The sequence below is a fragment of the Silurus meridionalis genome, chromosome 6 (assembly GCF_014805685.1).
Source record: "Silurus meridionalis isolate SWU-2019-XX chromosome 6, ASM1480568v1, whole genome shotgun sequence".
In the NCBI taxonomy this organism is placed as follows: Eukaryota; Metazoa; Chordata; class Actinopteri; order Siluriformes; family Siluridae; genus Silurus; species Silurus meridionalis.
This window is the reverse complement of record NC_060889.1, coordinates 15069135-15083995: the sequence shown is the minus strand read 5'-3', so window position 1 is coordinate 15083995 and position 14861 is coordinate 15069135. Positions and strand designations below refer to the sequence as shown.

Below are 14861 nucleotides of genomic sequence, written 5' to 3'. Positions count from 1 at the left end.
TGCACACAAATCTCTGCTTGACACCTCTGTCTAATTAGTAAAGAGAAGATGAGGAAATCCTGGACCCCTCTGTTTTGAGAAACAAAAAAAGGCCATGGCTAGCCCTGTAGCTCCAACTACCCCATCAAAATTCCACCCTTTCTTCTACCCTTCTTTATCTCTCTTTCTGTCTGTTTTGAGTACATTTTCACCTTCCCTCCCATTTCCTTTCTCTCTTGTGCCCTTTTCTCCTCCATTGTTCCTTCGATAAAGCATAGCAGCCTTTAATGAATTAGGTTCATTGTGAAGAATGTGTGATTGAAAAATATTTCTCTCTCTCTCTCTCTCTCTCTCTCTCTCTCTCTCTCCCCCCTTCTCGTTGTGTGATTCAGTGTTCAGTACGCAGCAGCAACACACACACATGCACACACACACACACACACACACACACACACACACACACACACACACACACACACGCTTTCATTTGCTAAATTGGTTGGGAGATTTTGCATGCCAAGGTCTAAGATTTTTGCACCCACGGGGTGAAGACTGACAGATGTCCAAATACATAAATACTCTACACATTCCGTATTCACTTCGCTCTCAGACACGTTTCTCTCATCGAGCGTAAAAAAAAAGGATAAGTACTGGATCTCTGTCAGTTTATTTCTCTTGCCCCATCCCATTATCGCATTAGATCCTCATACTGTGCGCCAGAACTCATCCCAACGACTCAGCAGGCACTCACAGACAATCAAATATGCACTTATTAGCACTCTCATCCTGAATACGGCAATTTAATGACTAAATAGGTCGTTACGGCAATTATCGAAGAGACGCGCTTGTGCTTTACTGGAGAGAGGACATGAGGAGTGTTGGATGAATCAATCATTTTCTCCAAAGGAAATGCCTTTTTTCCTTTTTTTTTTGTTTGTTTGGAAACTCTTTAATTATGCATGGCCTACTTTTGTCCATATGCTCATATAGCAAGGGTGTGAGAAATAAACATGCTTGTGTGATTTCTTTTCACATACACACACACACACACACACACAAAATCCTGTGTTTGACTCCTTGACCACAGACACACCCCGGTCTCTTTCTGAGCCAATAAGAATGCAGTATGGAGACTACCCACAGTCAATGACCTCACACTCAAAACTGCCAAATACTAAACATGATGTTATGACTGCACTGCACACATCTCTCTCTCTCTCTCTCTCTCTCTCTCTCTCTCTCTCACACACTCTTTCAGAAAGACTTTCAGAACAATAAGAACTCATGTTGGAGAACACTGTGTTTTGACTTACAGAAAATGGTGTTGTGTGTGTGTGTGTGTGTGTGTGTATATGTTAGATATTTGTTTGATATTGTTAGACTATTTTGTAAAACAGTCGCTATATTGACAAAAGTTTATAGAAACCTGACCGTAACATTTGTATGTGCTTTTTGAACATCCCATTCCACATCTAGTCCCCATTTGCTGTTAATAATCTACACTTTTTTGGGAAGATGTTCCACTAAATTTTGGAGTGTGGTTGTGGAGATTTGTTCTTATCCAGCAACAAGGGTGTTAGTAAAGTACTGATGTAGATGAGTCGAGGAAGTCTGGGGTGCAGACAGTGTTTTAATTAATCCCAAATGTGTTCAATAGGGATGAGGTCAGAGCTCGACAGAAGAGTTGTGCAGGAGCTTTCTGTCTCCTAGTTCAAGTGAAGGCGAAATGTTTATACTACCTCAGCCAATGAACTTTGTTGAAAGAGTTTGCAGAAGAACCCTATATGGTGTCCCAATAGTTTTGTCAATATATAGTGTATTTTTTAAAAGTTAATAAATGTTCTTATCTAAATATATTTAAATCTTTTCACTTAAACTTTAATGTACAACAAACAAGCCAGGCCAAATTTAAGCATTATTTCATAGAACCTGTTTTAGGGCACAATGACATCAACCACAAAATACACTCTCCTCCCCAGTCCAGTAACAGTTTCGAAGAATAAATACATACAGTAAAAATCGAGTGACAGCAGACTGAAAACTCATTTATTTTCACCACTTTTCTTGCCATCTCTCTCTTTCTCTCTCTTTCTCTGCCCTCTATCCATCACTCTGTGGGATGCCTCAGAAAAGGCTTCTGATAGAAAGCAAGGAAAGACAACAAGAAATGAGTGCCTGTCAGGCAGAATGAAGGAAGGGTAGAAAATATGACAGTTAGTGAGAGAGAGAGAGAGAGAGAGAGAGAGAGAGAGAGAGAGAGAGAGAGAGAGAGAGAGAGAGAAAGGGAGATGAAACAAACCTGCAGATGTTCAATGAAGCATGCAGAAAAGAGACTGAATAAGGAGCTAACACAGGAGAAACTGCATGTGTGTATGTGTGTTCGTCTATGTATGTGTGTTTGTGTCTTTGAATACTGGATGGCTCCTGTCAGGAAAGTGCCTTCGTGCAGAACAAATGCAGCAGTAGAGCAATCTCGACTCTCTGATGGATGGCCTCATAAGTAGCAAGGACACACACATACACACAAAGCAAAAAACACCATATATTTTCTGTAAATATAGAAAAAAAATGTCTTGTTCATTATAATGAAAACTAATGTCTAAAATTACCACATCAGTGACTCAATCAAAACAGAGTAATGGCAGAACCCCCCAACACACCCACACCCACAAAGTAGACACTACTCAAAAAATAATATTGGTAAAGAAATAAAACTGAGCCAGTCATAATGAAGCTGAGGATTAATTGATATGAACTCCTTCTGACCTTTTTGTGGTAGATGAAGTATGAATACAAAGCGTAGCTCTACTGCAGCCCTGTCTGTGACAGGATATATAAAATTACAGAGTTGTTAAAACTGTGTGCATGAAATTGCATGCACACACACACACACACACACACACACACACACACACACGCACACACAAATATACTTATATAAATGTTTTGAGTGAGTGTCTGAGGGTCAGAGTGACACTGTTGGAGTCTGCGTGTAGAATAAACAGGAACAGGAAATAGTATAAGAACAACAGAGAGAGAGAGAGAGAGAGAGAGAGAGAGAGAGAGAGAGAGAGATACTATAGTGCTAAGAACTGATTTCTATATTCATGTTTTTCTGTTATTCTCTCTCACTAGCACGCTTCACTTCTGTTTCTTTGGACTTTTTCACATTTCTATATACAGTGGTGTAAATTCCTGTACTTGACTAATGCAGCTCCTGTAAAAGTAAAAGTGCTCCTTTTCAATTTCTACTTTAGCACAAGTACAGAAGTAGTTGATTTTGAATGTACATTCTTCGTCTTTCGGCTGCTTCCATTAGGTGTTGCCACAGCGGATCATCCGTCTCCATACCCCTGTCCTCTACATCTGCCTCTATCAAATCAACTACCTGCATGTCTTCCCTCACCACATCCATAAACCTTCTCCGTGGTCTTCCTCTTTTCCTCCTTCCTGGTGGCTCCACCTCAGCATTCTCCTACTGATATAACCCATGTCCCTCCTCTGTACATGTCCAAACCATCTCAATCGGGCCTCTCTCACTTTGTCCCCAAAATGTCCTACATGTGCTGTCCCTCTAATAAACTTGTTTCTAATCCTGTTCATCCTCGTCACTCCCAATGAAAACCTTAACATCTTCAGCTCTTCTACCTCCAGCTCCATCTCCTGTCTTTTACTCAATGCCACTGTCTCTAAACCATACAACATCGCAGGTCTCACCACAGTCCTATAAACTTTCCCTTTCACTCTTGCAGATACTCTTCTAACACAAATTACTTCTGCTATCACTCTTCTCCACCCACTCCACCTTGCCTGCACTATTTTCTTAACTTCTCTAACACACTCTCTATTACTCTGCACTGTTGACCCCAGGTACCTGAACTCCTCCACTTTTTCCACCTTTTCTTCCTGCAACTGCACCACTCCACTGCCCTGCCTTTCATTCACACACATTTACTCTGCCTTACTCCTACTGACTTTCATTCCCCTTCTCTCCAGCGCATACCTCCACCTCTCCAGGCTCTTCTCAACCTGCTCTTTACTCTCACCACAAATTACAATATCATCTGCAAACATCATAGTTATCATAATAAGATCTCGGAGAACTAGATTTGGTTCAAATCTCCTGCACATCAAATCGTTTTGAGGAGAGCGTTTTACAGGCACACAGTGAGAGTACGCTCACACCACGTAACCTCTCATTGAAAGCTTGAGGCTGTGGTTGTGGTCTCGAGACAGGTTCTCATTTACATGTACATTTGCATTCATGGCATTTGGTGGCATGACTTACAATTAATTCATTTATACACTGAGCAGATGAAAGTTGAGATCTTTGCTCATGGGCTCAACATCAGTGGCTTGGAGGTGCTGTGATTTAAACTCAATGCCTTCCATTTAGAAGTGCAACATCTTAGCCACTGAGCTACCATTACCCTATTTAATTTAAACACAAAATATGTATTCAGATCAGAATAGAAAGAGATGTTTTTCTGAATTGTAGTGGAGTGAGGAAGATATTATGCATTTCAATGTAGTGAAGCAAAAATCAATTCCCAGACAATTCCCAGACAATTCTTTAATAAAACCTGGATAGTGGAAAGAATATACCTAAATACAGTAACAAAGTAAATATACTTCTTTACTGCCCACTGCTGTCTATATATCAGAGGAAAAACACAGAGAGTAAACGCTAAAGCAATCTTTCTTATCCAGATCATAAAATAATAGGACCCTAGTGAATTGCAGTGTGTGTGTGTGTGCTTGCTTGTGTGTGTGTGTGTGTGTGTGTGTGTGTGTGTGAGAGAGAGAACCAGGTGCCAGAAGTCAGTCTCCAAGTTGTTCAGTCTGCCTGTCCTCTGTCTGTCTCTGCACATCCGCCCCCTCTCTGTTCCTCTCTCAGGCTTTTCCTTTACACATTCTTCTTTCTCAGCAAAGAAGGATCTCTCTCTCTTTCTCTCAAATATATTTCCCCCATTATATTCTGTTATCCTTTGAAAAGCAGTGAACTATAGTGGCCTACAAAGGACCCACCTACATAATAATAATACAACTAGTGTGTACGTCTGTTGGATAAAATGCAAAAAATTATCATGACATCATTAATGTAAGTATATTATCAAAGGAGACAAAAATCAAAAAGGGACACATGAATTGTGTGAATGGGCTGCCTACTTTCACAATCACTGTATATTAATGATAGTATTTTATATAAAGGGCGGTCAAAAATTTTAACAACAGGCGATTAATGCAGTGCGCATTTCTGTTTGACAATTTTTATTAAAAATATAATTAAATAAATAGAAAAGAGCCGAAATTAAAACCTTTAACACAACGCACATTCATTCACGATGTGCTTTTATTACTCAGATATAAAAATTTTACATAATTTAAAACACCATCATCACTTTAAAACTTTACAAGAATATTTTTACAAGCTGCCCTGTCACCTGGAAAATGGAAACAGGATTGTCTGTTTGAGCAACTGAAAGAAAGAGAAGTAATGGGAACCTGGTATTCCTATGTTTTTTTTAAGCGTCTAATTGACATGAACAAGTTATTTGAAAATCATTAATGACTTTAGAAACATGTCGAAACTAAATTCTCTATGTTGAGTTTGGGGGAGTGGTAGCTCCAGCAGTTAAGGCGCTGGGTTACCGATCAGAAGGTCGGGGGTTCAAGCCCCGGTATCGCCAAGCTTCCACTCTTGGGCCCTTGAGCAAGGCCCTTAACCCTCTATGCTCCAGGGGCGCCGTATCATGGCCGACCCTGCGCTCTGACACCAGCTTCTAAGCAAGCTGGGATATGCGAAGAACAAATTTCACTGTGCTGTAATGTATATGTGACAAATAAAGGCTATTCTTCTTCTTCTAAACATATATTTGCATAAAGCCTCTATATTTGTCCATTCGTAATGTTGATTAGAGTATTAAAAACTTGACTGTATTAATTTAAGGTACATTTGGAACGGGTAAAAATGTGTGATTAAGTTGTGATTAATCACAAGTTAAATATTTTAATTGATTGGCAGGCCTAGCTGGAGGTGGCAGAGTTGAAGATGCTGTGTTTTTATTTGAAGTGATGAGGACGGACAGGATCAGAAATTAGTTCATTAATGGGACTATGCAGGTAGGATGTTTTTCAGACAAGGTGAGAAATGGTTTGGACATGTGCAGAGGAGGGACATGGGGTATACCGATAGAAGAATGCTGAGGATGGAGCCACCAGGCATGAGAAAAAGAGGAAGGACAAAGAGGAGGATTATGGATGTGGTGAAGGTGGTTTATTTAAAAGAGACAGATGTAGAGGACAGAGCAATTAAGAAACGGATGACCCGCTGTGGCGACCCCTAATGGGAGCAGCTGATAGAAGAAGAAGACGTATAAGTCATGGTCATGTGTAGTCTTTGTTAGCCACTAAAAATAATTAATCAACGGTCTCTTTTACCATTTTCACTCACTTACCATTTTCATTGACATATTAAGTAGAAATCCACCATCCATACAGGAAATAGAATTCTGAATGCATTTAGGCTACATAAGTACACTGGGTAACTCGGCTCGGCTATACAGTTCAAGCGAGATACCAAGCACAATGCTGATACAGGATGGTGAAAGTTTGAAACCTGATCTGTGTGGGCAGAGTTTATAGTACAAATGAGGAGGTGAGAGAGCCGGAAAGACTGAAGGACTAAAGCGCTGCTGCATCAGCCACTCTAAGTAGCAATGAAGCCAAGCACCATTAACAGCACCTGGTCATGCTGACAATTTGGACCCAGTCAGATATCACATATTCGATCATAAATGTATATGTTCATGGTGAGTTTCCTGTTTAAAGTGCTTAATGTAGACAAGGGCATCTGCTAAATGCCACAAATGTAAATGTAATCTTGAGAAATAATAAAAGTGTGGGTTCTACACTGAGATAAGGTGAGGGAAAAAAAAATGCTGTGCTCCTCTGCAGTTGCTATTGTGTTTAAATGAACATGCACTTTTACCTATTTCTATTCACCGTTTACTTCCTCACTAACCTGCTTGATGGACAGCCAACTAAAAACATAAAACCTCCTGGTGTTCTACCATACATTTTCCAGGATTTCAGACGTCAGTGGATGAGTGTTGATAGTGGTGGCCAACTAATGGATGTGTAATACTGTTGGATGTGAGACTGAGACTAAAGCTCTTAAACTCCAGAAAATTTGTGGCTTTACTCCAGGTAGTGACTGGATAATAAGAATTTGAAATCTAAATTAAACATCAATGTCTTGGCTGCTTATTAATGTGTTCTTATTACACATGCTCAAGAATATAAGAAAATGAAGATACATACAGGGTCCTCTGTCTGTCTCTTTCTTTCTTTCTTTCTTTCTTTCTTTCTTTCTTTCTTTCTTTTTTTCACTCACTCTCACATGCACACAAATTGTTACAGGTCTTCAAATCACTTTTCATAGATGTTTAAATTGCTTGAGCTGAGGGGAGTTTAAAACAAGGTTACTCTCTCAACTCCCTGCTGAGTCTGCCTCTATGTGTGTGTGTTTGTGCTTGTTTGTGTGTGTATTTGTGCATATTTGTGTGTGTTAAGGGAGGGTGCAGGCATGCAATATTTTTTTCTCTCTGTTCTGTCTCCATGTCTCAACCCCTCCCCCTTTTAGCCTTGGAGGAAGGACATCAACATAGAGACAGAGACAGAGAGAGAGAGAGAGAGAGAGAGAGAGAGAGAGAGAGAGAGAGAGAGGACAAGAATCACAGGATGGGAAGGGGGTAGAGGATAAAGTATTAGAAATGGTGAAAGAGAACTGAGGTCAGAGTTTGAGTGTGTGTGTATATGTGTGTGTGTGTGTGTGTGTGTGTGTGTGTGTGTGTGTGTGTGTGCACGCGTGTCCTTGTTTCCTTCCTCCTCTAACTTCTGTCCTCTCTGCACCTGAGTTAGCCTCACACATAAACACACTGGGTGCAACTGTTCTTCACTGAGTTATATTACAGTTGCTGCTGATTTAACTGTAAACACACTGACTGTACACACAGAGCAGATACAAGCAGTGAATGTGCACACAGTCAAGGGTAAGAAGGGCAAAAATTTAATATATCTTAAAATAGAATAAAAATATCTTCAGAAGATTTATGAAGCTTCATAAAAACTATTAATCACACACTACAACCACACACACACACACACACACACACACACACACACACACACACACACACACACACACACACACAGAGAGCTAGGCCAATCTGTCATAATGAGGCAGAGAGTACAACAATGAGTTTGAGAAGGAAGAACAAATAATGCAGTACAGGTGAAAGATGGATGGAAAATATTTTAAACAGCAACAAACCGCTGTTTCTGCATGGTGAGAACGCACACTTTATGATTTCACTCAAGGCCTGAAGGGATGAAGATGAACAGACAGAGATAAAGAGAACAGATATAGACAAGCTCACCTCTGTTCTGTTCACACAGAGGCACAGACTTCCTTTGCAAACCGCCAGGCTTGACATGCAAACCTCAGCCAGAGTACACGACTGTGTAAGAGAGTGAAAGAAATGCAAACAAAGACGTAGGGAGGAAAGGAGGGAGGAGGGGATCCCCACTTCAGTAAACAAATCCGAGAAAGCATCTCCTGCTGGGTAAACGACTGCATTCTTGTAGAGCTTTCACACACAAAAAAACACCTTAATAACGGGTCGGTTCTTCTTCATGTCCTCGTTTTACTGTAAACAGACGAGGAGGTCATCGGCTTGTGATCTGAATCATGTTAGTTTTTATAGCCCCACTTCATTACACTGTGTTAATGTTTATGTATGCATTACACGCTTTATATAAGTTGACCTATTTAATCTTGCTAAAGAGTGGATCGAGTTTTACATCACTACGCTATAACATTTTCATGTGGGTAGTGTAAATAGCAACATTACTACAGTACATAGCGTAACTGGCAAAAAAAACCTTATACTTAATAGGAAGTACAACCTGCCACACTACAGGCCCAATTAATATATTTGAAATATATCATCTTTAAATAGTTCACTATTGATATTATAATAAGCTCACACTTCTACATTTATACAATGTTCACGGGTGATCTTACATATATATAATCACACAATACAGCATACCGGATTTATAATTACATAATCAGCTATTGGCTGTCTTGATTACCAACAGTATAACTAATCTATAATATTAACACTAATAGTGCAACCACAAGGGTTTACTAATTTTGTTTATGTCTATATTTATTGTAATGTCACCGATTACTACTATGAGCAAAAAGAAACACTTTCTCACTAACCTTTCCTATGCAGATTTGTCCATATATAGAAGTAAATTGCTTCATGTTCTATTTATTTTAATCCCTTTGATAAGCATCTAACAGACAGAAGTTCTATCAATGTTCAAGTGTGTGTATGTGTGTTTAGACTTAACAGGTTTGTTCTTGCTCTCCCTCCCCTCATGTCAGAGGGGCCTCTAAGCTTGCAGCCATGCCTGCCAAAGTGCTGCCCCCGCCTCCTTTAAAATTCATTATCTTTTATTGGAGTGATGAAAGAGGGTTACTTGGCTCAAAGAGGTGGACCGTGTCTTCAAACAGAGCGCCAGCCTGCGACAGACAATGCTGTGGCGGCACTTTGAAACTCTATACACACTCACACTCGTTCCCTCTTTCGTGCCTGTCCAACACACACGCACACACACACACACACACACACACACACACACACACACACACACACACACACACACATCAAGAGGCACCCTCTCATTCTCTCTTTAATGCACACAGATTATCACATCATTTCTCCCATTAGTCTGTGCAAACACACACGCAGACACGAAGCCACACACACACACACACACACACACACACACACACACACACATTTATGGCAAAAGAGATATAATAATATAATGTGAAATAGAACAATACACATTGTTTATATCACAGGCTAATTAACAACCTTTTTTTCTGGTTTGGTATAAGGAAATTAACCTGGGCCAGCATACATTACAAATGTTGTGCAAAATGTTTCCTCTTTTTTGTCTTGGCTTTTTAATCGCTCTCCTGTGCTAATTAACTATTTTTCATAAAAACCTCACATTCCTCAGCTTTCTGTTCTGCTGTCCATTCAATTAACCACTGATGCTTCTAATCCACCAGTCCCTTGTTTGAGTGCACGCACACACACACACACACACACACAGACACACAGACACACACGCTCACTCACACTCACTCACTCACACACACACACACACACACACACACACACACACACACACACACACACACACACTGCTATATACACAATCTTTAATGACCCCTTGTACAAGCAAGACACACTGCATGGTGCCACCCAATCCACCCCTCCCTCCCTCATTTCAAATGACCTTTCCCAGTGAGTATGCATTAAACAGGCATACCTAAACTTTAGCAAGCAAATGGAAAAGTACTGAGACATCTTGCGTTCTTTCTCGCTCTCTTCAAAGCATAACTTTGGCACTGTAGCTACTGGCTACTTCCAGTCAAGACATATTTTTATTGTGGGTCTTAAATACTTGATTAAATGTATAGACCTTCCTAGACAAACCAGAAATGTTTTAAATTTCAAATTCAATTAATGTTAAAGACACCTATCAGAAATGATAAAATTAATGTTGCAGAGGTGACCACTGATATTGCTTCTTGTATCTACTCTATTAGCTTCTGAATAGCTATAGAGTTATTTTTATCCTTGACCTTTATTAAGGATATATTGTTAGTGTGTTGTTCGAAGAAGCATTGTAACTTCAACAAAGAAAGTAGAAGTACTCACCTCACCACAATGGGATAACATGCTATCTGCCTGCATCCCTCTCTGCAAGCGTTGTTGAAGCAGATGCACATGCCCTGTGGCCGACGTAGGTGGCATGGACTGCATGCTGCCATTGTGGAATCCACCCAAGGGAATGGTCCCCATTTTGGAAGCATGGGGCTCAGGATCAAAATGCCGCAAAGGCTTGGTGTTGTTCAAAGAGAAAGTTTCTGGACACATGTTGCAGGAGGGTCCTTTGTTGAGCTGCATTTGGGCAGATTTTGTCTGTGATTGTTGCATGAGTATTTTGAGACTGTTACTGTTAGGCTGGCTGGCTGTGATGGCTTTGTAGAGCTGACTGGACATGTTGGGTGCTTGACTGTTCTGTGAGTTGAAGGGACATCCCTGTGTAGAAGGCTGGGTTCCAGGCTGAGTTGGACCAGCTGGGCTAGGGTGTTGTTTTTCTGTTCTGTAAGGGGGCGATGGCCTGGTGGAACCTGATGTTGGTGGTATTCCACTCAGATAATTTGCTTGGGAGCCCTGGACAGCAGAATTAGAGCCTCCAGATGGAGTATTTCCTGGAAGGAGGGGGTTTTGCGGACTAAAAGGTGGCTGAGCAAGAGCTGGACTTGCAAGCTTCTCTGGTCTATATGGGGGAGAAGGTCCAGCAGATGGTGCTGGAGTTATGCTGGAGATGAGAGAGCTTTGAGGACTCTGGATGCTGCTGGCTGGGCTGAAGGGCTGCTGGTGGGGGGATGAATTAGGAAGCTTGTCCCCTGGTCGATAAGGGGGAGATGGACCAGCCCAAGAGGATCCCTGCTGGCCCAGTGAGGGCATACCTGTCTGAGCTGATGGTGGCCCTGCACCACTGGTGGAGTGGTGCTTACTGTTGGATGCCAACTGCTGAAGCTGCTGGGCACGTGACACTTCACGCCAACTGGAAGTAGGCCTGTTAGAAAGTGCGGCTGAAAGCATTGGCGATCGAGCTTGATTCTGGCCCTGGGAGGAAGAAGAAGAAAGGGGTGATGCTGAAAGTGGGGAAGGGACAGGCTTGGATGGATGGGGTAAGGTATAAGGAGCACCAGTTGGACTAGGACCCATCTGGGGAGAGCCTGCCTGGGAAAAACCAGGGGACTGGGTTAGATGCGCTTCCAGGTGTGAAGCCCTTTGTGGGGAACGTTTAGGAGTTCCACTCCCCTCTAGGTGAGCAAAGCTTCCAGCACTACCTGTTTGCTCATCTACCTTGTTCCCCAATATCTTCTCTATGTCCAATTCAGGTAAAGTAGGGTCAGGGTTCTTTGTAAGCTCGTCCAGAATCTCTTGAAGCTCCTGTTCTACAGAAGAAGCTGCTGAGTTCCCATTTGGATTATAGGTAGGTGCCAGACTTCCTGAACCTACAGCTGTTGCTCCAGGGCTTGGCTTGGAAGGCATATTGTAAGGAGAACCCAAACCACTATTGCTGTTCAGTCTGTTTCCTTCCAACCCAGTACCTTGGCTTCCCATCCCAGTCCCAGAAGGGAAGGGGTGCTGGGGGTAACTTGGACCCGTGGCCAGGGTAACATCCTCAAGGCATAATCGCTTGGCACTGCCCTGGGTCATTGAGGTATCACAGACCCCGTTTATTGAAGAAGCACCATCCACGGCTCCAGTCAGCTTCCTTTTCACTCCTGGCATCTTAGGAAAGAAAGAGATAACACCATTAGAAACAACATTTGCTTAATTGCTATTTATTATAATTGTAAAGTTATAAACCAAACATTTAATAGTCCATATTAACGCACTGCTGTTAGTGAACATTTGTGATATATAATCAATGATGAATAGACACTGATCACATCAGCAACTCAGCTGCCTTTCTATTTGTGTAAGAATACAGATCATTTATCATACCCACTTCCTTTACTGCCACAGTCATCCCTTTGTAAGTGTATCACATTTACCCAATGTTTTATAACCCAGATCTCTAAAGAGCCCCCTTGGTGGAATTAAAAACAAAAAGATCTGCTAATCATAAAGCACTTAATAAAATTCTGAGATGCCAATATGTTTGCAAAAATGCATACCAGGAACAGCACAGAGTGACTTTACTGTTGTGCTGCATAGCATCGAGAGGATGCCTACTGGCATAGATAAAGATGTAGCTATTTTACAAGTTGAAAAGAGAAGAGGTCAAAAACTGTGATAGTGGATTAATTCAGCTGAAGACCAGTTAAAGATGTGTGAAATTGAAAAAATGGCCTAAGGCTACTGTGGGTAATGTCATGCTAGAAAGTGTATTCACAGAGACAACCCATAATCCAGTCTGTGTAAGAAAAAAGAAGTACAGTGAATGAGTTTATTTAATAATAGTAACCACATGATACCATTAAACCTCAATTTCTTAGTAATATTCCATAAGAAAGGAGGAGAAAGAAAACCACATTTAAAAAAATCATTCTTAACAGTTTTCCTTTGACAGAAAATGTCCACTTTATGTAGACACACACAAGATACAGTATATTTGTACATACAGTAAATGTGTGTGAATAAAAGAGGTGTGACCCATGTAATCAACTTCCTAAACACACACACTCTTTCCGTTCCACTCTTCCTCCTCCACCTCTCATCACCCAGTTTTCTTTTTTCCCCCTCAAGATGTGTTTTCTCATAGATTTGAAAACAATAGAACTCAGGCGACACACCTTCCCTCTATCGCCAAGCTGTCTGCAGTGTCCACCCTGCTGTGCTGTGCTCTCTGTGTGTGTGTTAGATGGGTAGGATTGTGAGGGCTAAGCACGTGACAAAGGGGAAGGGTGTCTGCATGTGTAACAGAATATGAATTACTTCAGCCATCATTTCAGTGTTGCTGTTCTATCTGTCTCACTCACTCACATGTTTACACACACACACACACACACACACACACACACACACACACACACACACACACACTCATTTTTTCCTCCATGCCAATTTTACTCTAAGCAAACACATCAATACAGACACAGACACATCGATTCTCTTGCTCTCTTCTCCCCTTCTCGTCCCCCCTCCTTCTGGATTGGAGGGACATCTTTCATTCGGCAGCAATCGGATTTATCTCATTATGACTGACACCACCATCTGTCACCGCTGAGAGCAGGCATGTGTGCGTGTGTATGTGTGTGTGTGTGTGTGCAATATAAGAAAAAGCGCATAGACCTGCCACCCAAACCTTATGATCTCTATGCACATACTTTAGAATTGTGGCTCTTGAGGGATAACACGAAAAGGCTGTTTTCCAGTTCCATTATTTCAACTGTAGGAAAACACACATAAACACATACTAGCTCATAGGTAATCAACAACTTACTGCCATTTTGTTGTCACTAATGAGATTGGCTCTGTTTCCTTTTTTTTTTTTTGCTATTTGACTTGAAGCCCTTCGCTTGCCTACAACAAAATTTAGACTTTTAGACGACATCACTTTGATTCACCCTGCAGTAGTTTGGAGTGTTGGTTTCCATTTGCATTTTAATTCAAATCATGTATGCAGAAACCACACTAGTATAGTCACTGCTAATCAGATTATAGAATGTGTTACAAAATGACAGCATCTCCATGACATACCACCATGTATAAATCCTGCGTTAAGCGGCATTTTTTAACCTCTAATCATAGGTCTAACAATCGCAGTACTGGATGTGGATTTGTGTATTCTTGTCATGAAGATATTTTAAACATAATAGGAGTACTTAATGATTTATACCTGGTGTTTTCTCCTCATCATTCCATACCTATTAATCTTAGTTATAGCCTAGATCCTATTATTACTCTTACAAGTGGACCTTCCATAAAAGCTTTTATTGATCCAACTCAGTGCAGACCAATGTGTCCTTCTCTGCTCTGTGAACTAAATCAAATCAATTTACTTGCTGAAGGCTTTTTGAACACTACCGGGCGAGCCATCCAGAAGCCTTTCAGTGTATGTGTCTTCATTTGAAATGTACCTACTCGTGTTTTTTAAGCAAAACCATGCATTAATTTAATGCATATATATCTATATACAGTATATATATATCTTCCAAGTGTTTTACTGTACTAAAAGATAATGGAAGGGCAATTGAAGGGCCA

At 41.0% G+C, this 14861-nt stretch overlaps 1 protein-coding gene across 1 annotated transcript in view; it reads right to left on the bottom strand.

The window, feature by feature from the left end:
* si:ch73-211e3.1 (mastermind-like domain-containing protein 1) overlaps window positions 1–14861 on the bottom strand; it is a 71510-nt gene that overhangs the window by 15150 nt on the left and 41499 nt on the right. Inside the window, exon 2 of the mRNA XM_046851545.1 lies at window positions 10791–12443. Coding sequence (XP_046707501.1) covers window positions 10791–12443 — 1653 coding nt within the window. The remainder of the gene's footprint in view (window positions 1–10790; window positions 12444–14861) is intronic.